This window comes from Bicyclus anynana, chromosome 26, assembly GCF_947172395.1.
Source record: "Bicyclus anynana chromosome 26, ilBicAnyn1.1, whole genome shotgun sequence".
Lineage (NCBI taxonomy): Eukaryota > Metazoa > Arthropoda > Insecta > Lepidoptera > Nymphalidae > Bicyclus > Bicyclus anynana.
In genome coordinates this window covers 7,608,199-7,630,410 of record NC_069108.1, presented here as the reverse complement: position 1 = coordinate 7,630,410, position 22,212 = coordinate 7,608,199, and the positions used below count along the sequence as shown (strand labels likewise).

The 22,212-nt window shown below is 42.6% G+C and overlaps 2 protein-coding genes across 2 annotated transcripts in view; one reads left to right on the top strand and one right to left on the bottom strand.

Annotated features, from left to right (window-relative positions):
* Positions 1–22,212, top strand: part of LOC112055983 (trichohyalin) — a 489,894-nt gene that overhangs the window by 306,894 nt on the left and 160,788 nt on the right. The window lies entirely within an intron of this gene.
* Positions 1–22,212, bottom strand: part of LOC112045821 (spectrin beta chain, non-erythrocytic 5) — a 132,761-nt gene that overhangs the window by 59,734 nt on the left and 50,815 nt on the right. Inside the window, exons 38-59 of the mRNA XM_052889811.1 lie at positions 22,045–22,147; positions 21,530–21,675; positions 20,407–20,641; positions 18,120–18,293; positions 17,248–17,448; positions 16,664–16,826; positions 15,964–16,052; positions 14,966–15,079; positions 13,624–13,753; positions 11,761–11,961; positions 10,285–10,373; positions 9,732–9,872; positions 8,629–8,762; positions 7,442–7,627; positions 5,598–5,739; positions 4,991–5,095; positions 4,121–4,264; positions 3,474–3,579; positions 2,960–3,135; positions 1,573–1,700; positions 1,101–1,213; positions 266–339 (exon numbers count right to left, since the gene is read on the bottom strand). Coding sequence (XP_052745771.1) covers positions 266–339; positions 1,101–1,213; positions 1,573–1,700; positions 2,960–3,135; positions 3,474–3,579; positions 4,121–4,264; positions 4,991–5,095; positions 5,598–5,739; positions 7,442–7,627; positions 8,629–8,762; positions 9,732–9,872; positions 10,285–10,373; positions 11,761–11,961; positions 13,624–13,753; positions 14,966–15,079; positions 15,964–16,052; positions 16,664–16,826; positions 17,248–17,448; positions 18,120–18,293; positions 20,407–20,641; positions 21,530–21,675; positions 22,045–22,147 — 3,094 coding nt within the window. The remainder of the gene's footprint in view (positions 1–265; positions 340–1,100; positions 1,214–1,572; positions 1,701–2,959; positions 3,136–3,473; positions 3,580–4,120; positions 4,265–4,990; positions 5,096–5,597; positions 5,740–7,441; positions 7,628–8,628; positions 8,763–9,731; positions 9,873–10,284; positions 10,374–11,760; positions 11,962–13,623; positions 13,754–14,965; positions 15,080–15,963; positions 16,053–16,663; positions 16,827–17,247; positions 17,449–18,119; positions 18,294–20,406; positions 20,642–21,529; positions 21,676–22,044; positions 22,148–22,212) is intronic.

The following is a 22,212-nucleotide window of genomic DNA, read 5'->3' as shown; positions in this document are numbered from 1 at the left end:
CATTTGTCTAAAAAAATAAACGCTGGTCTGCGCACTTCGTTATCTGTGCAAAAATGACAAGCGTGTCAAAATGTCATCATATGGAAAACTGTCAAAGATGCAAATTCATTTCAGAAAGTGTGTTCAAAGTGTGTTTCCTCGCAAATGTGTTATAAAACGTCGTATGACGTGCGCTTTGATAATTACAGCCTCTGCTTCCTTTCTATAGCTCTCGCCTTCGGCTCGAGCTGCATATCATAATGTACTATCATAAAAGTATACATACCATAAGATCCCTCCACAGGTTTTCCAAATCTTCTACATGTCGTGCAATTTCTTGTGACGCGTAGTGTTGTGCTTCTGTAAAAGGAAATAGGAATGAAGTTATGGATATGAAGTTTCTGAACATCGTAATATTTATGTTTCTTTATAACAAACTAGATGCCTGAGACTTCATTCTTTACTAGCGGACGCCCGCGACTTCGTCCGCGTGAAACTCGATGTAAACTTTCAACTACCCCTACCCTACCCTACCCCTACTCTACTCTACCCCTACCCCGTCTTCTAATTATTATTAATATGAACTTTAAACAATAAAAATAAAGCCCAAATGGACTACGTTTTGGTTAGAAAACATTTGTATGGGAAAAAGAAAAGGGCTATTTTTATGGTTTTGCCGGCAATTATTCGAATTTATCTCGCCGTAGAAACCATCCTAGAACTTCAACTAACATTTTAAAAGAATAATTGGCCAAAATGGTCCCAGCGTTGTTGAGATATGCGCTTACCAACGCATTTTACGATTCATTTTTATATTATAGACAAGTTAGCCCTCGACTACAATCTCGCCTGATGTGATGATGCAATCTAAGATGGAAGCGAGCTAACTTGTTAGGAGGAGGATGAAAATCCACACCCTTTACGCTAAATCGCTTGGCGGTACGTCTTTGTCGGTAGGGTGGTAACTAGCTACGGCCGAAAGCCTCCCACCAACCAGACCATAAATATTTAAGCGTTTTTTTATATCATATATAAAAAAATAAAAATTGTTATAATACTTTTTTAAAAAATAAAAAAAAAGAGACAGGATCCATCCTATAAGCTAAAGCAGTTCCACTAACCAATGAGATCCTCTCCCGTAGCAGCGACGTCGTCTATCCGCTTCTTGTTCGCTGCCAACTCAGACTCGAAGGCCGCGTGCTTCTGGATCTTGCTTTGTAGGTTGGACAGCTCTCTGTGGGTTACAAATATCATCATTAACAATTTCTTCTCACTGTTGAACACGAGTCTCCTCTCAGAATGAGAGGGGTTAGGCCAATAGTCCACCATGCTCCCCAATGCGTTGGCAGACTTCACACACGCAGAGAATTGGGAAATTCTCTGGCGTGTAGGTTTCCTCACGATGTTTTCCTTCTTAAATTTAATTTAATTTCTTAAAATGCACACAACTGAAAATTTGGAGGTGCATGCCCCGGACCGGATTCGAACCCACACCCTCCGGAATTGGAGGCAGAGGTTATATCCACTGGGCTATCACGTCTCTCAGTAGTCTAGTTTGTTTATATATAAAAAAAGAAGTTGCAGGATACCCACCTGTAGTTGGTGTCGGTGGCGATCTGCATCTTAAGCTCGATCCACTCGCGCTCGTGCGTCAGGTCGCGCACGAACTGGTGCAGCTGCTTAGACTGCTCCAGCCGCAGCCCGCGCACGCGGCAGCTCTCCTGCAAGTGGAAGTTCAATTACTAACGCGCCTGGCAGCGTGACGGTGTCCACGGACGCTGCCTAACAAACAACTGAGCGCGTGTCATCAAATACCCATCAATTTATACAAACATTGGGTAGCTCCCCTCCACATAAACATAAATAATTAATGTTAATACCACCCGCAATCGAACAACTTATGACATTTTTTTTTAATTCTTTACAAGTCAGCCATTGACTACAATCTCACCTTATGGTAAGTAATGATACAATTACCACCTAATGGCTAGTTACCACCCTACCGGCAAAGACGTACCGCCAAGCGATTTAGCGTTCCGGTACGATGCCGTGTAGAAACCGAAAGGGGTGTGGATTTTCATCCTCCTCTTAACAAGTTAGCCCGCTTCCATCTTAGACTGCATCATTACTTATCATCAGGTGAGATTGTAGTTAAGGACTAACTTGTAAAGAATAAAAAAAATGGGCTAACTTAGGAGGAGGATGAAAATCCACTGTCTCAACCCATCTCTTTCGTACCAACGCAATGAAAGAGATAGCTGTATTTCTGGTCGCACCGCCTATTTGTTTATATTTCACGAGATTATCTCGTCGATCGCATGTTAGCACCACTCGTATTCTTGCTTAAAGGAGAGGGGATATGAAGCTTTGACCTACCACGTTCCAATGAGAGTCGGCGAACTTAGGTCGATCATTATCGACATTTCAAAAAGTCAAAACTCAAAATTCATTTATTTCAATTAGACTTAGTTTACAAGCACTTTATAAACGACAGGCAATGCTATTGTAGCGGCTATCAGACATGCACGCGCCGCGCCGTCGGGAGCCTCACTGCGCCGCCGCCGACGCATCATATTAGGAACGCTGACTGCCAATGTCGTTGCCTTTCGCATTAATACTGAGCTCGGTTAGAGCGAGAACATATTTATAGACGGAGTTCGAAGTATGCCGTCTCTGTCGATTCACCTGTTGCTATGTATAGATAAGAACAATCGTAGTCTATCTCATTTAGGTCCAATATTAATGCTGTTTAAAATGTTTATAGAAGTAAGACTAAAATACTAATATAATTGGTGTCGAAATAAAGATATTTACGCTAGCAAAATCTGAGTTTTATTTTCACTTCGAAATGGACGGTAACATTATTAATTAGACGAAAACTTAAAATTAAACGAGGATTCCCAATGCTGTGTGCTAAATGCTCTAGCTCTACCACTCCTCCGAGTTGAGACTGCAGCGGTTTGGTGAAGTGATCACTTACCTTCAAAGAGTCCGCACGTTTGCTGACGGCGCTCAACCGACGCTGTATGTAGGGCGCGTGGTAGTGCCCGCCCGCCACCACGCTCTGTGCGAACTTTTCTAGCTCTACCACTCTTCCTAATTGAGATTCCAGCAGTTTGGTGAACTCTGCGTGCTTCCTTATTAAGGTTTCCACGGCTGGAAACAAAATTTTATACAATTTATGAGACGAATATCTTAGCATTCCATGGATTCACCGTGCAGGTGCCGGGTCCATCGCGTGGTAGAGAGAAAAACACCAAGCAAAATCCAGGACATGTGACTACTGGATGTAGGGTTAAGGAATATTATAAAGGCGTAAAATTTGTGGTGTTGTAGGGTGGTAATCTCTGGATCCAATAAACCGATTTTAAGAATTCTTTTTCCAATAGAAACCCACATTATTTGTGAGTGTCATAGACTATGTTGGTCCCCGAATTCCCTTGAGAACAGGATCAACGCAGGTGAAACCATGTGTTAATAATAAGTAAGCTCACCGTCTAAGTTTTCGCCGAGGTCGTCGTTGTTGAGGAAAGCTTCTTTAGCAGCGAGCCAGTCTTCCACCTGTCGAGCCTGCTCCTTGAACAACTGCAGCTCGTGGGCCTGGAAGGGACACAGAGTCGATTATTTCAAGTAAACTTAGATTAAAATCCAGCCAGTGCAAAGAAATGTTTAAAATCTGCACAAAATGGAGTCTAAAAAGAATGAAGTATGAAAATATTTCCGATAGAACGACGAACAGGTACAAAAATGGCTAAGCCTTCATCATCAGACTATCGTTACCATCTAGTATGAAAGTACTCGTCAAGACGAATTAAATGAGCCCAAACTCGATGGGATTGCATCGTTTAATTACGGAGGTTCTATGGCCACCTTCCAGCTCCATCATCAGACTCTGGTTACCATCTAGTATCAAAGTACTTGTCAAGACGAATTAAATGGGCCCAAACTCAATGGAGTTGCATAGTTTAGTTACGGAGTTGCCATGGCCACCTTCATTCATCTGATCAGTAAATATGCATTCAAAATTTCAACTCAATCGGCAACCGCGAAGTGGATCAAACTTAACTTCCAAGATTGATTGATTATAGATCGACAGACAGACAACGGGACACTGAAAGTAAATCAAAAAATGCCAGTGTACCTGTGTGAGATACTGCTTCCTCTGAAGCCAGTCCTGGTCGAGGGTTTGAGACAGTTTCTCCACTCGTTTCATCTTCTCCGGGTCTTGTGCGCCTGCTTCCTTCTGCAGTGATGCGATGGCTTTTTGACGCCCGTCGATTTCAGCCTGTAACATTTTGATAATTAGATATATTTTGACTTATTGAACATATTCGCTTAATTTGGAACTTGAACCAAAGAGCTGATTAATCGCAGAGACATCATGTGTATAATTCAGAACCTCAGCACACAATATACATTTTTAAATACTAAAGGTCTGTTGCAGGCTACAGTTAGTCTTTAAAGCCGTCGCCAGAAAGGGGCAACTCTTAGATATTAAAAATTATATCCAAATGCATAGCATTTGCAGCAGCAATCATTTAGTTAATTTGCTTTATATTATCACCGTAGAGCTAAAACTAGTGAGCTTCACGCTCTTGTCAGCATGATTGGCCTTTTTAATCGGTACATTACATGCTAAGGTCTCCCTTCTTACAGAAGAGTTCTTCTTGTTCAATAGGGCTTAAGCGACACCATTATCAAGACACTAACTTGTATCATCATCGTCATTCACACTTGAGCACAAATCTCCTCTAAGAATGATAGTCCAGCACGCTGGTCCTATGCGGATTGGCAGACTTAACACACCCAGAGAATTAAGAAAATTCTCAAGTATGCAGGTATCCTCACAATGTTAACTTGTAAACCACAAGTAAACCCTTACTTTTTTTATTCTTTTAAGTTAGCCCTTGACTACAATATCACCAGGTAAGTGATGGTGCAATCTAAGATAGAAGCGGGCTAACTTGTTAGGAGGAGGATGAAAATCCACACTCCTTTCGGTTATTCTTACCTTCCTTTCATGATGCTGTTCCAATTGCGCCTCAGCGTCAGCCACGCTCTCCGGCTCGGCGCCTTCCATTCGCTTCACCGTCTCCGACACCCACAGCTCCAACTCCTGGAGACACAATTACTTGGTAATAGGGTATCATTTATTGACCTCTTATAATATAATAAAAGGACGCACAATCATGTAGAAAATTTCACTTAAAAACTGGCCAATCTTGCTTTGACCGTTTTAGAATTATTGGTAAAGAAAATTATACCTAAAGAAAGACCCTTTAAATATAGTAAAATAATCAATAAAATCAGAAATTTCAACCTTAACTCTTGAGTTTGAGGTTGAATTTGCAAATGTGACTACTTGTATTGAGGGCCAAGAAGTTGTGTTTGGCACTCATTGAGTGGGGACGTTTTTTGATCGCTGATTGTGCATCCACTTTTTAATAGGAACAACCGACGAATTCAAGCAATTGACAACATCATCAGTTAATCAACAGATCTTTTGTTGGAAAAATTCAAATTTCTCCAGAGAAAATCGTACACTTTTCAAGTTATTTACAGCAAACGACGAGGTTTTTTCAAGGCCTGCCCAAGGCCAAGACCAAGACGAGAGATACCTTGAGGTTCTCGTCGAACTTGTGCTCGGCGATGGCCTCGTCCAAGACGGCGGTCCTCTGCGCGGACAGCTGCTGCAGCTGCGCCCACGCCTCGTCCAGCTCCGCCAGCCGAGCCTTGATCTGACCAGCATGGTCGGGGTGACTGGGGACATTAACATTTCTATAAGGACAAGTTTGATCCTGCGTATCTGGGGAGATTAGATAAGACGAATATCTTAGCAAACCATGGATTGTCCATCGCGTGGTAGAGAGAAAAACTCCGAGTCCTGAACTTGTGACTACAGGATGTAGGGATAAAGAATTCCTTGTCGATCGATCAACGTTCCCCGTTCTCTGCTCGTGTTGTTCTCCCTGCCGCCAAATTTGGTAAGATCCTATTAGAGCAGCTTTGGGTACTCGTTCTAATATAGAACTAGCTGCACTTCTAGAGAGGCCAAGGTCTTTAAGCAAGTTATAAAGCGATTTTGCTGGTAATCCTCTCGCACCTACTTCTACGGCGTACAGACTAACTATATAGCCGCAAATTAGCAAAATATATGAAAAAGCTCTCAACAACTCATTTTTAGAGAGCCACTCACGCCAACCAACTAATGGTTGAGGCTTGCAACTACACAGCGCTACATGTCCTAATTTTAATGGTCACGTAGCATTATGCTGAGTTGAAGTCATTTTCTGGGTTATGCCACACATCGCAGGGTATTGTCCTGGATGACCTGGTGTACTGGAGATAATGTGATGTGTAGCATAATTTCGAAATAAACGCATTTTTCTCTCTTACTATCTTATACCCCCAATTGTAGATCTAGACGCCCAAAAAATGTCCTTTACGATCCTGACGACGACTTTTCCCAGACAACACAAACACAAGCTGCACAGCGTCTTCGCCGGTGAAGTCGATTTCCCCAATATCTAAAGTCACCCGGTCGTGGACTTTTAACTCACGATCTAGGAGGCCCGAACTGATACACTCAAGCCAAAACACCCTTCCCGAATGGTCATCTAAGCTGAGCGAGTCTAAGAGTCGACGTCCTTAGAGAGTCGTTCCGCCTCACCCTCGCTTCTGCCTTCCGACCCCATCAGGTCAAGCTTCTGCGCTCGCCCAAACCCCTCGGTGACGCCACTGAGGTCCCATTAAAGGGCCTAATGGTTCTTATACAATCAGAAAACAGATGCAGTTTTGTCGGGGGCTCAAAGGGCATTTTGTTTTTGGAACGAAGTTCCTTATCGCTGCGAAAAGGGAACTAGACGGAAAAAATTAAGACCAAAAGACGTAACAACACTTTTTGCAATAGTAGTAAGCCGTGCGGCGTGCGTGTGTTTCTCTCTCTCTCATAGAAAGCAAGCCAGTTGTTTTCATTTCGTCTTTCTATTTCGCATTGAACAGTGTGGTGTCGCGACGATTACCTTTATTGAGTGTATACAGGTTTTTTGTACATAATAAATAATAAAAAATAATAACAACATCGTTCCGGGTGCCCTTGACATCTCTCAAGTATTGGATAGAAGCAGGCGTTACTTTGCGGAAGTTCATCATGATTATATAATGATTTATTTATTTTGCTATCATCCGCGAAAAGTCGACGAACCCATGCGACGTCACCCAGGTCCGACAAAATACTCTACAACGTGTAATTTCAATACATTGCAATTGCACGTTGTAGAGTCAACATCTCCTGAGGATGCTCCGGTTTCGGGCTGAAACGTACGTAGAGAGTATTTTGTCGGACCTGGGTGACGTTGTCGCATGGGTTCGTCGACTTTTCGCGGATGATAGCAAAAAAAATAAATCATTATATAATGTCTCAAGTATTTTTTGTTTATTTTCCTTCAGTATGGTGAGTCACCTCTTGGCCAGCTCGGCGCCGTCCGCGCCGAGCGCGCGGATGCGGTCGGCGATGGCGGAGGCCTCGGCCGCGCGCGCCTCGTGCCGGCGCCGCAGCTCGTGCGCCGCGCTCAGGTCGCGCCCGCACTCCGCGCGCGCGAACTGCGCCGCCTTCTGCGCCACGCGCTCCGCCGTCTCCGCCACGTCCCTGCCCAATTACATCGGTATTTATTTATATTCTTTACTAGTTAGCTCTTAACTATAACCTCGCCTGATGGTAAGTGATGATGCAATCTTTATTTATTAATTGTTTACAAGTTAGCCCTTGACTACAATCTCACCTGATGGTAAGTGATGATGTAGTCTTAGATTGAAGCGTGCTGACTTGTTAGGAGGAGGATGAAAATCCACACCCCTTTCGGTTTATATACGACATCGTACCGGAACGCTAAATCGCTTGGCGGTACGTCTTTGCCGGTAGGATGGTAACTAGCCACGGCCGAAGCCTCCCACCAGCCAGACCTGGACAAATTAAGAAAATCTCAGTCTGCCCAGCCGGGGATCGAACCCAGGACCTCCGTTTTGTAAATCCACCGCGCATACCACTGCGCCACGGAGGTCGTCAAAAAAATCAAAGATAGAAACAAGATAACATGTTTGGAGGAGGATGAAAAATACCACACCCCTTTCGGTTTGTACGCTACATCGTATCGAAACGGTAAATCGTTTAGCCGTACATCTTTGACGGTGGAAGTTTCTAAAACAAAAAATCTATACTAATATTATAAAGCTGAAGTTTGTTTGTTTGATTGAACGCGCTAATCTCAGGAACTAATAATCCGATTTGAAAAATCTTTCAGTGTTAGATAGCCCATTTATCAAGGAAGGCTATAGGCATTTTATCTCCGTATTTCTACGGGAACGGGAACCATGCAGGTGAAACCACGCGGCGTCCACTAGTCGTTTATATTAATGGGCATACGCTTACTGAAGTTAAAAATTCTATATATTTTCTTCTGGGTTATTTGATCTGTAAAAGAACTATAAGCAGATGCGTTCCATAAAACTGCTGCTGTGTTAGTTTCCAGAATACGAGTACCAGAATTCAATTCACGGATTCCTTGCAAAGCAAGCCCTATCTAGAAAAATGGAGCGTAATATGCGCGTTGCGTTGTAAGAGAAGAAGAAAAGTATTGTTATAAAACAAACCTGTTGAAAGAGTGCAGCTGGAGCGCCGCCGTGAGTCTCCCGCGGTAGGCCTGCAGGGCTCCGCTGAGCGCGCGCCACTTGCTGAGGAAGGCGTCCCGGCGCGCCGCCACCGCCTCCGCCTGCTGGGTGGGACCCTGAAGTGGAACTTAGTTAGTTAAGTTACTTATTTCTGCATATCGTCTCCGAGGAGTAAAAATAGTAGATTGTTATACAAGGGGCTAAAAAGACCCATTATATACGAGGTATTTTTAGGGCCCGAGACGTAAGGCGAGGGCCGCCTAAATAGAAACCGAGTTTATAATGGGTTTAGCCCCACGTGTTACACTCTGCTTTTCACTACGATTGCGAGAAAATAAAATAGTTTAATACAATATTCAATGATATATTTTAATTGAAAATTAAATGTACAAAGTCTACAATTTTGGGTATTAAGGGAGATGCTTTTACCCGGTAACATAATTTCCGACTACTTTGAAGATGAATAATGAATGTATGAGGTAAACGTGGGAGATAATGGTTTAAAAAACTCCTTTCGTAAGTGAATCCATTTGTTGTTTTCATCACTTATTAAATTTTTCGTAGGTATCGTAGGTAGGTTACTTAAATAGGTACTTACCTACGAAAAATTTAATAAGTGGAGAAAACAACAACGAATGGATAGACCGGATTCGAAAACAAACATTACAATTAATTTTTGTTTAATTTAATTGCTATTGACTTTTTTTTCATTACTCGTGTCTTTATAAATTGTTTTACGCCAGAAATGGTTGAATGCATAAGTATACTGTGTGTATTCTCATCAAATAAATGAATAAATTAGCCCACACACTCTGGAATTTCCGGATTTTCTGGAATTTTTGGCTAGTTACCACCCTACCGACAAAGACGTACCGCCAAGCGATTTAGTGTTCTGGTACGACGTCGTGTAGAAACAGAAAGGGGGATTTCATCCTCCTCCTAATAAGTTAGCTCGATACCATCTTACATTGCATCACTTACCATCAGGTGAGATTGTAATCAAGGGCTAACTTGTAAAGAATAAAAAAAAAGGATTGGAGGCTGGGTTATCACGGAGCCATGCTACCTGGACACTATCTACTAACCTGTTGCAACAGCTTGTGCGCGAGTCCCTGTATGGTTCGCACGTGTTTGTCGTCCACCTTCATGTCGCTGTCCAAATCGTCGAGTTTACGCAGCAATGCTGTGCAATGCTCGTAGTCGCGGCCCGTCTCGTTCGCTTGCACCTGAGCGAGAGAACGATAGCGTTAATATAAGTGAGAAAGAGATAGAATGTGATTGCTAATACTTCATGATCATTATTTCCCCTATTTCATCACTTTACGAGTTGAATTTTAAAAATTCTTGAATCAAATTATATTTCGTATTTTTTAAATGATTTATGAACAAATTTTTAAAACTGTAACTCTAAAAATAAAGGACTTACCATACACACTTTTAACTTTTCTGGTATGCAGGTTTCCTCACGATGTTTTCCTTAACCGTTCGAGACTAGTGATATTTAATTTCTTAAAATGCACACAACTGGACTGGATTTGAACATATGCCGTCCGAATCAAAGGCTGAGGTTATATAGTGGGCTATCGCGTCACACAAGGTAGGTTCCCCAAGAAATAACAAAGGATTTTAGATTCTTACCATCATTTCCTTGTCTCGTATCCATGCTTCTATTTTGTCCAGATGTTGGTTGAACTCAAGGATATCCTGGGCTTCTTCTAGACCACGACCTGTTCAATTTAATGTATTTAATTATCTTCATCATCTCCTTTCCCTTATCCCCTTATCCCACCTATGCAGGGTCACTCTTTTCCATTCGTCTCTATTACTCGTCAACTCATCATCCACTCCTTCTACACACATGCTCTCTTTCACACAATCCAACCATCTCTTCTTTGGCCTTCCTCTCCTCTTACGTCCTTCCACTTGCACATTCAACATTTTTCTAGTAATATGACTTTTCTCCCTACGCTTTAAGTGTCCATACCAAGCTAACCTTCTACTACTTCTCAATTTTTTCTGTCACTGGCGCCACTTTCAGACTTCCTCTTCATTCATTCAAATTATAGACATCATAAATTTAAATTTTAGACATCAATTTTTTAGTTAGAGACATTTAATTAAAATATAAACATCATGAATTCAAATTTAAGACATCATTAGTTCAATCAGTCATCATTGTTTAAAATTTTGGGCATAATTAATTTAAATAGAGACATCATTAATTAAAATTATTGAATTCAATTTAAATACACCATTATCTCAATTTTTAAATATCATTAATTCAAGTTTGAGATATCATTAGTTAAAATTTTACACATTTACTCAAATTATAGATTTTTTTTAAGAATATTTGCCATATGTTTTAAATATGATCAATATTACCATTCTCTTCCAACTAGTTACACTGTATTAGGAGTGGGTACGACAATAGACCAACGGGGCGGGGATCAAACCACCACACTTCGGTGATGAGGGATGGTGGTTCGATCCCCGTCCCGTTTATTAATACAATCTACCCCTATCTTGACTGTTTTTATATGGCATCATAAATCAATATAACTTGGCAGTACACCTTTGCCTTAGGGTGGCAACTATCAATGGTCTATGTCTATTAAGAAAAATAGTCAATTTAGAAAAATATAAAATCTTAAATTGGGAATTGGAAATGTCTACCAAAAAGATGTCGTCAATTTAAAAAATATAAAATCCTAAATATTTTTTTTTTTATTCTTTACAAGTTAGCCCTTGACTACAATCTCACCTGATGGTAAGTGATGCAGTCTAAGATGGAAGCGGGCTAACTTGTTAGGAGGAGGATGAAAATCCACACCCCTTTCTGTTTCTACACGGCATCGTACCGGAACGCTAAATCCCTTGGCGGTACGTCTTTGCCGGTAGGGTGGTAACTAGCCACGGCCGAAGCCTCCCACCAGCCAGACCTGGACCAATTAAGAAAATCTCAATCTGCCCAGCAGGGGATCGAACCCAGGACCTCCGTTTTGTAAATCCACCGCGCATACCACTGCGCCACGGAGGCCGTCAATATTACCCCAACTGGGATTCAAACCCAGACCTATTAAAACCTAAATTATTACTAGAAGTCAAGAACCCTACCTCGTTGTTCAGTAGCCGCCTCCAACCTCTGCCAGTCCTTATGCAGTTCATCCAACTGTTTCTCCACCTCAGGGTCCGGAGTCAGCTGCTGCGCCAGGGTCTGCACCTCCTGGAGACGAGCTCTGTTCGCCGCCAGCTCAGCTGTGAATGCCTGGTGCTTTTGCAGCTTCTTGATTTTGTCTTCTAGATTGGTCACTTCACCTGGAATATATTATTGCTAATGTTTTAATATCTTTTTTGAAGTATACCTTATCATCATTAACAACCTCAGACCAATTATAGAAGGACCTGTATCGCACTCATACTCACGAACAAAATTGTCTGTCATTTTGTGAGGAAAACGAACTTAGATTTTGTATATATCTTATACTAACCTAGAAGTTTTTGCCCGTTTTTTACACAATTCAATTACACAAAAAGGTATTTTTACGGAGCTCTTTAACCGACGAACACAATTACAACTATTTAACATCGATACTATAGAGACAATTTTTATAATCGCATTAGATCGTTGATCATATACTTTGACAGAAAAGTAACGTCTAGCGAGGCAGGTCCTATGCAATAATTGGTCTGAGTTAACAACCGATGGACGTCCACTGCTGGACATGTCTTGCATGGACTTCCAAACACATCGGTCTCGAGCCTCCAGCATCCAGCGGCTCCCTGCAACCCGCTTGATAACCTCGGTCCACCTAGTAGGGGGTCGACCAACACTGCACTTTCGGGTGCGGGGTCGCCATTCCAGCACTTTGGGACCCCAACGTCCATCTGCTCTTCGAACTACGTGGCCTGCCCATTGTCAGTTACTTTGGTTGGTCTGCGGATTTCCTCCACTTTAACAAATCCTATACCAAACGGAGCAGTTGACAAAAATATTATGACAATTAGTTTGACGTTTAGTACATCAAGTGTGTTAGTGACGTCACAAAAAGGACGACAGCGTTTATGAAATTTGGAAAATTTTAAAGAAATACGTGATAATATCGACATATTGATAGCGACATATTTCGAACCCTTATTCCATTTACTACGCAAAATTAATATTGCTTTAGCAAAAGCTTCATACGTGAAATTTAAAAAATAAGAAAAACAACAGTTATAATTCACAATATTTGTCAGGACAACTTTATTAAAAAATCAAACTGTAACCAAAATAAGACCCTAGAATGGCAAAGAATGACCTTGAGTGAAGTCACGCACTTGTTAACGTTGTGTGTAGGGTTAAAGACTTTGACTGTAACAAACACCCCGTTTTCCACTCAAGTCACTCTCCCCGCCTATCCCAAGTAACCCATAAAGAATTACACAACAAGAAATATGGACGGCTTGAATGCCACGAGCACACTGAAACCGACCGTACGACGAGCGCCTTACATCGTAAGTCGTTCCCGCCAACCCCTCTCTAACCTAGCGCCGGCATTAGCCAACACGAGATCGAGTGACGTCATATTCGTCTCAGCCTACTATTTCCTGCAATTGTTTATTTTAAATTTGATATGAGTCAACTACCCTATTAACTGTTGACCATCAACCTCAGACTAATTAGATATAGACCTGCCTCGCAAGTCATTATTTTTCTGTCGAAGTATGATCAACGATCTTATGCGATTATAAACACTGTCTCTATAGAATCGATGTTTCATAGTTTAAAATCGTGTCCGTCGGTTAAAAACCTCCGTAAAAATACTATTTTGTGTACTTAAATGGTGTAAAAAACGAACAAAAACTGCTAGTTTAGTATAAGATATGTATGAAATCTAAGCTCGTTTTCCTTAGAAAATAGCAGAAAATTTTGTTCGTGAATTTGGGTGCGATACTAGTCCTTATGTATTTAGTCTGAGCCATCAACAGATGCCTCACCATGGTGCGCCGGCAGCTGCGCCAGCTTGTCAGCGATCCAGCCCCTCGCCTCGGCCGCGTCGCGCGCGAACTGCGCACGCGCGCGCGCCCGTATCAACGCCTGGCGACGACGCGCTGCCGCCTCGTACAGCTACACAGATACAACGTTAACATGACTAAGGGCCCCGTATGAGTTCGACACTACTCGGGCATACTCCAACCTTATATCACGTGAGTTTTAGCAGTGATTCATAATCAAATAATTGTCTACTACAGTTTTATAATATACTAGCGGACCCGGTCAAGCTTCGTTTTGATATAAGTGCACTTATTCTCTATCGCTACTCTATCCTTCTATACCTCTACCCCTACCCTACCCCTACCCTACCCCTGCCCTACCCCTGCCCTACCCCTACCCTACCCCTACCGCTTGACTCTTAAACGTTTGTATGGGAAATAAAAAAGGGTTGTTTTTATGGTTTTCCCGGCAATTATACTAATTTTTCTTACCTTTAAAAAACCTTCCTTCCTTTTCTTACTTTTAAAAAACCTACCTTCTTTTTAAAACCTTCCCTATACCTCCACGAACATTTCAAGACCAAGATAAGATCCGTTCAGCCGTTTTCGAGTTTTAGCGAGACTAACGAACAGCAATTCATTTTTATATATATAGACTAGGAAAATAAAGGCGTTAGGCTAATAGTCCACCACCCTGACCCAATGCGGATTGGCAGACTTCACACACGCAGAGAATTAAGAAAATTTTCTCGTATGCAGATAATCTCACGACGTTTTTCCTTCACCGTTCGAGACACGTGATTTAATTTCTTAAAATGCATACAACTGAAAAGTTAGAGCTGCCCGGACCGGATACGATCCTACTTTTTTTCCTTTAAATGTTGCCAGTTTCTCTTCATTTATGGTTTCTTTAGGATGTTTTTTGTAGATAATTACCGACGTAAAAAAAGGGCGATTAAGCGCGCTAGTTAGGTATACTAGGTAACGGGTACATACCACCACGATAAAACGATAAAACGACGAGATTTTTAATGTCGTTATTTCGACTCAGTTGCATGGATCGTGTTGCAAGATGGACTTGTTGGATAGAAGTTGCGAGATGCGAAGTTGACATCAGCTGTTAGGGGAAGAATCGATCTACCGTCTTCTTTTTTCAACAACCTCGTGTTTTTGTCTGTTCGAGGCAAACGACACTCACGACATAGTTTTTGCTATTAAATTTTTCGTAAAAGTCTCGTCGTTTTATCGTGGCATGTACGCGATTAAATAAATAATATTCATAATGAACAATCACGAAATAAGTTTAAAATCGTGAGAATGGTCTATGATTAGTAAGTAGTCGTACCTTCTTCCTCCTCTCGTTTATATGCAGCAACTCGTCAGCGATCCTCTGGCTCTCCACGTGGTTCTGCTGCAGCAGCTTGTCGCCGTGGCTGTTCAGCGTGGTCAGTTTCTCGTCCTGAAAACGTATTACATGAATTGAAGCAAATAAACTTGTGAAACTCCATCACCCACAGAAAGAAAATTACTGTATCTTAGGAGTTGATTTATCATCATAATTAAATACCCATATTCGGCTCATTGTTGAGCACGAATCTCCTTTAAGAATGAGAGGGGTTAGACCTTAGTCCATCACGTTTAGGGGTTCTCTATTCGAACTTTTCACATTTAAATGTGAAACTTAAGACTTCGCTTCGGACATATTCCATTAAATAGATTTGCGTACACGATTAATAAAGGACCCTCACCAAACTGCCCAGACTGCAGTATTCCCGAGGACGTTTACCATATCTTAGTGGGATGTATCCAAGCGAAGTACAATTTAAATAAAGAGTTTGCTGTGATAAATGTTGTTTTAGGAAACCCTGCCAGCAAAAACGCAAGATTTTTGTATAAAATAGTTAAATATTAATTAGTCTGAAAATAGTTTAAGTTAGTTAAGAAAATAGGTTAAGTTAAGTTTAAAAAGTTTAGTGATTAAGCTCCTTAAAAGAGAATAAAAAAAATTTTGAAAATCATTAAACATACAAACACAAAGTAAACCTTAAATTTACACGAAATGAAAGAAAGACAGAAAAATATTTATTTAAAAGACTGTGCCATACTTAGTACCTTAACATTATTGTAGTACCTAGTACCACACCCACGTAGGCAAGACGCAAGTCATAACTAATAGTAGTATAATCATCAGAACACCACTATGTTTGGCACAACCTTGTAAATCGTTCCAGCTCAGCATTGACTACTTCATACTGTACTGAGCATACTTCAGTTGCACTTTGCAGTGGACTTTCTTATATGTAGAAATGACCTATTTGGATTTTAAGGTCAGCTCATATTTACCTGAGTAGCCAACAGCTTTTCAAACGCCTCGTGTTTCTTGAGCTGGTGCTCAACTTCCTCTACGCTGCTGGTGAGGGAGATCTCGCTACCTGCAAGAGGAGAAAACTGTTATAACTACTACGTTTGGACAATTTGCTGGATGAGGAATAACCTAAGTCACACAGACAACGACGGTCTAATCCCGCATATACTCGTACCTTCACCATCTGTTTACTGGATAAAAAGATTTTAGTATTAAATGAAATACATTGCTAATAGATTGCTTGGATATATTTAATTTATTATATTAGCCAAAAAAATATATATTTATTGACTTTTAATTTAGTATAATTCCTTTTTTATTTTTATTATATGTAGTTAATATAATAACTGTAGGTAGTTTATTTATTTACAGTTCTAAATTATTGTAAAATATTCATTTCTCTTAATTTTTATTGACATTTAATTTGATATGAAATGCTTTTCATCCAGTAAACAGGCCAGTGAACTAGAGGCAATGCGCGAGGCACATATTTCAAAGCATCGATTGATGTTGCAGTCTCAAGTTGCTGGAATAGTGACCTTGAACTACAAATTCAATGTTAACCCCTACTATGTGGATATTTCACCTGGTTACTGGACTACTGTATGACCCAGGACATTGGCTTTTGGAAGTCCTGCCAAGAGGGATCTCCCACATCCATCAGCTGACGATACTCACTCAGAGCGGCCTCCTGCGCGGCGCACAGGTCGTGCAGCTGTTTGGCGTCACGCAGGAAGCAGTGCCAGTCGATGAGCTGGTCCAGCGCCACCTGGCGCGCCGCCCAGGCGCCCTGCAGCCGAGCGCGCTCCTCCAGCAGTGCCGAGCAGCGCTCTTCGATCTCCTATAAAGCATTATATATATTTATAACGACTTCGTCCGCGTGAAACTCGATGTAAACTTTCTACTACCCCTACCATACCCCTAACCTTACCCCTACCCCTTCAACATTTATTTTTTTCTGTCATAAGAACTTTATCCTGACAATAATAACATCAAAAAAAAAATTTGAAATAGTTATGTCCATCGATCTGGGTCTTCTTCGATAACCCGCACGGGTCACGAAGTAAAAGCGATCGTAGCGTTTGGACCTTCTCTGTAAACTTCAACGCCGCCTGCAACGATTGAGGCGCTGGGTGGGACCTATTTAGGTCCGTGGTGACTAGTCCTCAGTGGGTTCCTCAGACCCAGTGATACCACGCCGCGTTGCGGTCGCGTGCGATCCGCAAAACAGCTTCGGGGAGGTAGATAAATATATGTTTAACCTGTGAGTTGGGATGTCCGTCCGCAACAAGCTGTTGTCCAGCGGCCAGTGCAGCGCGGAAGCTGTCATCGCGCGCATCTATCTCCGCCCGCAGCGCGTCGTGGTGAGCACGCTGCGCCTGCGCCGCTGCCGCCGAGCGCGCGCTGCCACCCGACGACATCTCACCCCGCAGAGCTGTTGACCAGGACGTCACGTCGCGGACCTGGTAAAGTATAAACAGCATTCAGTAGCAAAGGATTCTAAAATTGAATTACATGCTACTCTGGCAATCAAAGTTGTAAGTTCAATAAAAGATTGACGACATCTCGCCCCGCAGAGCTTTTGACCATGACGTCACGTCGCGGACCTGGCAAAACATTTAGAAGGAAAGGATTCTAGAATTGAATCTCACGCCAATTTGGGATTGAAAACTAGCATCTTAAGTTCAAATAAATGACATTTAGTAGAAAAAAAATTTAAAATTCAGACACATGGTACTTGAGATTTAAAGATAAGTTAAATTTATTAAAAATTTTTGTTTAAAAAGTTGCAGTTTCAAGTTCAATAAAAATTTTATTTATTATAAACATTCATAAACAAAATATTCTATAAGTGAACCAAAAGCTACTTTTGGGAATGAAAGGTGGCACCTCAATTTTGTTTTTTTATAAAAATTCATTAGCTAGGGATTCTATAATTAAATCAAACGCTTCTTTGGGATTCAAAGTTGAAATTTCAAGTTCAATAAAAGTTCTACTTATTATAAACTAGCAGACTATCCAGGGTTGATCCACGTAGTTCTCATTCGATTAAACATAGCCTACGTTGATTTTTTTTTGCTTTCTATTGGTGTGTAGGTCGTGGTTGCTAGTACTGGTGCAGAATAGAACTAACCTCAGTGAAGAACTGGTGCAGCTTGAGATGCTGGTGCAGAAGTCTCCGCCTCTCGTCTGCAGCGCTTCGAAGCGCAGCCCACGCTTCGCTGAGCGCGCGCTGCCGAAGCGCAATCTGCTGCTCGTTGCCTCCAGGGCAGAGCCGTTGGAGGCGGGCGCCCTCTTCTTGGAGCACCTAACCAATGTCATACTTTGGATGTTTAGATGTTTCACAGAATAATAATACTCTTTTTAGCTTATTGATTGTTCTTATTATCATAATTGATTAAAGGATATAGCCTATTTAGTGAAGAAGTGGGAGATAAATCTCAATAAACGTTTTGACAAATAGAGGAAAGGTAGGTTTGCCAAAACAAATATTTCATGCATTATAATAACATTAACAACCCTTATTCGGCTCACTGTTGAGCACTGTTGAGTTATCACGTGTGAAACTAATATTTACCTGCATGTAATCTGCAGGTAAATAATTGATTTAAAACGAGTGTAATCGCAGGGAGGGGAAGGGGGGGGCGCTCATTCAGTGTTTTGTCTATAGACCATTTACCTGAATGGCCACCAAGTCATTCTCTCTAGCATCGTGGTCCCTCAGTAAACGGCCGAAACGCGAAGATCCCAAGGTGGAAAAGTCAGAATTGCAGCCCTGTTTACGCGCGAGAGAGGTCTAGAACAAGTAGTTACCTGCATCTGAGCATCGATAGCCACCAAGTCGTTCTCAGCAGTATCATGGTTCCTCAGTAACGCAGCCAAAACGCGAAGATCCCGAGGTGGAAAAGTCACAATTGCAGCCCTTTCCATGCGCGGGAGAGGTCTAGAACAAGTAGTTACCTGCATCTGAGCATCGATAGCCACCAAGTCATTCTCCCTTATGGCCCCTCAGTAAAGCGGCCGAAACGGGAAGATCCCGAGGTGGAAAAGTCACAATTGCAGCCCTGTCCATGCGCGGGAGAGGTCTAGAACAAGTAGTTACCTGCATCTGAGCATCGATAGCCACCAAGTCGTTCTCAGCAGTATCATGGTTCCTCAGTAACGCAGCCAAAACGCGAAGATCCCGAGGTGGAAAAGTCACAATTGCAGCCCTTTCCATGCGCGAGAGAGGTCTAGAACAAGTAGTTACCTGCATCTGAGCATCGATAGCCACCAAGTCATTCTCCCTTATGGTCCCTCAGTAAAGCGGCCGAAACGGGAAGATCCCGAGGTGGAAAAGTCACAATTGCAGCCCTGTCCATGCGCCGGAGAGGTCTAGAACAAGTAGTTACCTGCATCTGAGCATCGATAGCCACCAAGTCGTTCTCAGCAGTATCATGGTTCCTCAGTAACGCAGCCAAAACGCGAAGATCCCGAGGTGGAAAAGTCACAATTGCAGCCCTTTCCATGCGCGAGAGAGGTCTAGAACAAGTAGTTACCTGCATCTGAGCATCTATAGCCACCAAGTCGTTCTCAGCAGTGTCATGGTTCCTCAGTAACGCAGCCAAAACGCGAAGATCCCGAGGTGGAAAAGTCACAATTGCAGCCCTTTCCATGCGCGAGAGAGGTCTAGAACAAGTAGTTACCTGCATCTGAGCATCTATAGCCACCAAGTCGTTCTCAGCAGTGTCATGGTTCCTCAGTAACGCAGCCAAAACGCGAAGATCCCGAGGTGGAAAAGTCACAATTGCAGCCCTTTCCATGCGCGAGAGAGGTCTAGAACAAGTAGTTACCTGCATCTGAGCATCTATAGCCACCAAGTCGTTCTCAGCAGTGTCATGGTTCCTCAGTAACGCAGCCAAAACGCGAAGATCCCGAGGTGGAAAAGTCACAATTGCAGCCCTTTCCATGCGCGAGAGAGGTCTAGAACAAGTAGTTACCTGCATCTGAGCATCTATAGCCACCAAGTCGTTCTCAGCAGTGTCATGGTTCCTCAGTAACGCAGCCAAAACGCGAAGATCCCGAGGTGGAAAAGTCACAATTGCAGCCCTTTCCATGCGCGAGAGAGGTCTAGAACAAGTAGTTACCTGCATCTGAGCATCTATAGCCACCAAGTCGTTCTCAGCAGTGTCATGGTTCCTCAGTAACGCAGCCAAAACGCGAAGATCCCGAGGTGGAAAAGTCACAATTGCAGCCCTTTCCATGCGCGAGAGAGGTCTAGAACAAGTAGTTACCTGCATCTGAGCATCTATAGCCACCAAGTCGTTCTCAGCAGTGTCATGGTTCCTCAGTAACGCAGCCAAAACGCGAAGATCCCGAGGTGGAAAAGTCACAATTGCAGCCCTTTCCATGCGCGAGAGAGGTCTAGAACAAGTAGTTACCTGCATCTGAGCATCTATAGCCACCAAGTCGTTCTCAGCAGTGTCATGGTCCCTCAGTAACGCAGTTGCTGCGCGCAGGTCTCTGGGAGGCGGCGGCGGCGCGAGCTGCGCGCGGCGGTCGGCAGCGCGTGCCAGCAGGTCGCCGGCGTCGCGGTGGAAGCGGTGGATCTCGCCTGCGGCGTGGAGCCGCGCGCCGCGGGACTGGATCTGGTCTACCAGCCGTTGCCAGGATTCACTGGAATTATGTGTTATTGAAAACGAGTAATTGTCAGATCTAGTGGAAACCAAAAATATGGTTATGTCATAAGGACCCAAAAATAAGCTATGGTCACTAGGCGATCACAAGATTACATAAAGACGCGACTTCGTCCGCGTGGAATTTAGTTTTTCACAAATCCCTCGGGAACCATGGATTTTTCCGGGATTAAAATAGCCTATGTGTTAATCCATGCTATAATATATCTCAATACCAAATTTCAGCTAATTCGGTTCAGTAGTAGTCGAGGCGTGAAAGAGTAACAAACATTCACATAATTAAAATCATCATTTTTCGCAAATCTCGAGAAACCATGGATTTTTTCGGGATAAAAAGTAGCCTATGTGTTAATCCAGAGTAAAATCCATTTCCATTCCAAATTTTGGCCAAATCGCTTCAGTAGTAGAGGCGTTAAAAAGTAACGAACATCCAAACATCCACACAAACTTTCGCGTTTATAATATTAGTACGAATTAGGATAAAAAGGCGGTACTAGCATAGATGATACATTATATATTGAGTACTAGTACGGAGTTGTTGCAACAGTGATGATATAAATAAGAGGGTATTCGTTTACTTTAAGTTTAGTTCTTTGTTAGGCAGCATGAACACCGTCACGCTGCTAGCCAAGTTAGTGATTTTGTGGAATAATGTGTTGTTATTATTAATCATAAATTGATTTAGATGGATGACATGGAGAACATGTCGTGCAGGGGAGAGTTAGTGCATTCTAAAGGGCTCCCTTAAACCTACACCCAAGGTCACAAGTCCTGCGACCTGCTCGAGGTGTTTCCTCTACCACAAAATGAAACCAACACTGCCGCTGCAACTCGTCACGTCATACCCGGTTTAGTTTAAGAAACCTACCCAAGAGCCTCCTGCCTCTTCTCGATGTCAGCGATGTAGGGACTTTCAGATGCCAGAAGCTTCTTAGCCAACTCTTCGCACTGGTTGAACCGCTCCGCGCCGCTCTCCACCCGGTGTCGGAGCTCCTCGAACTTGGAGCGGAGGATCTGGAGACAAGAGTTTACCAGCAATGCTTCAAATTGTAAAGGATTCTATGATAAGAACTTTTTGACGGCCTCTGTGGCGCAGTGGTATGCGTGGATTTACAAGACGGAGGTCCTGGGTTCGATCCCCGGTTAGGACGATTGAAGTTTTCTAAATTCGTCAAGGTCTGGCTTCAGCAAAGGCTAGTTACCACCCTACCGGCAAAGACATGCCGCCAAGCGATTTAGCTTTCCGGTACGATGTCGTCTAGAAACCGAAAGGAGTGTGGATTTTAATCCTCCTTCTAACAAGTTAGCCCGCTTCCATCTTAGATTGCATAATCACTTACTACTTGTAAAAAATTAAAAAAGATTATAAGAAACGGTGCTCACCAGCAGATGCTCATAGTCCTGGCCGTAGTCTTCGCTGGATGCTGCCGCGTACTGCTCCTGGATCCAGCTCTCCAGCTCAGCGCTTTCAGCCAGGTATTCATGCCTGTGATATTGTCATCATTAAGATTATTTTTCAAGACAAACCGCCATATTTCTTCCCGAAATAAG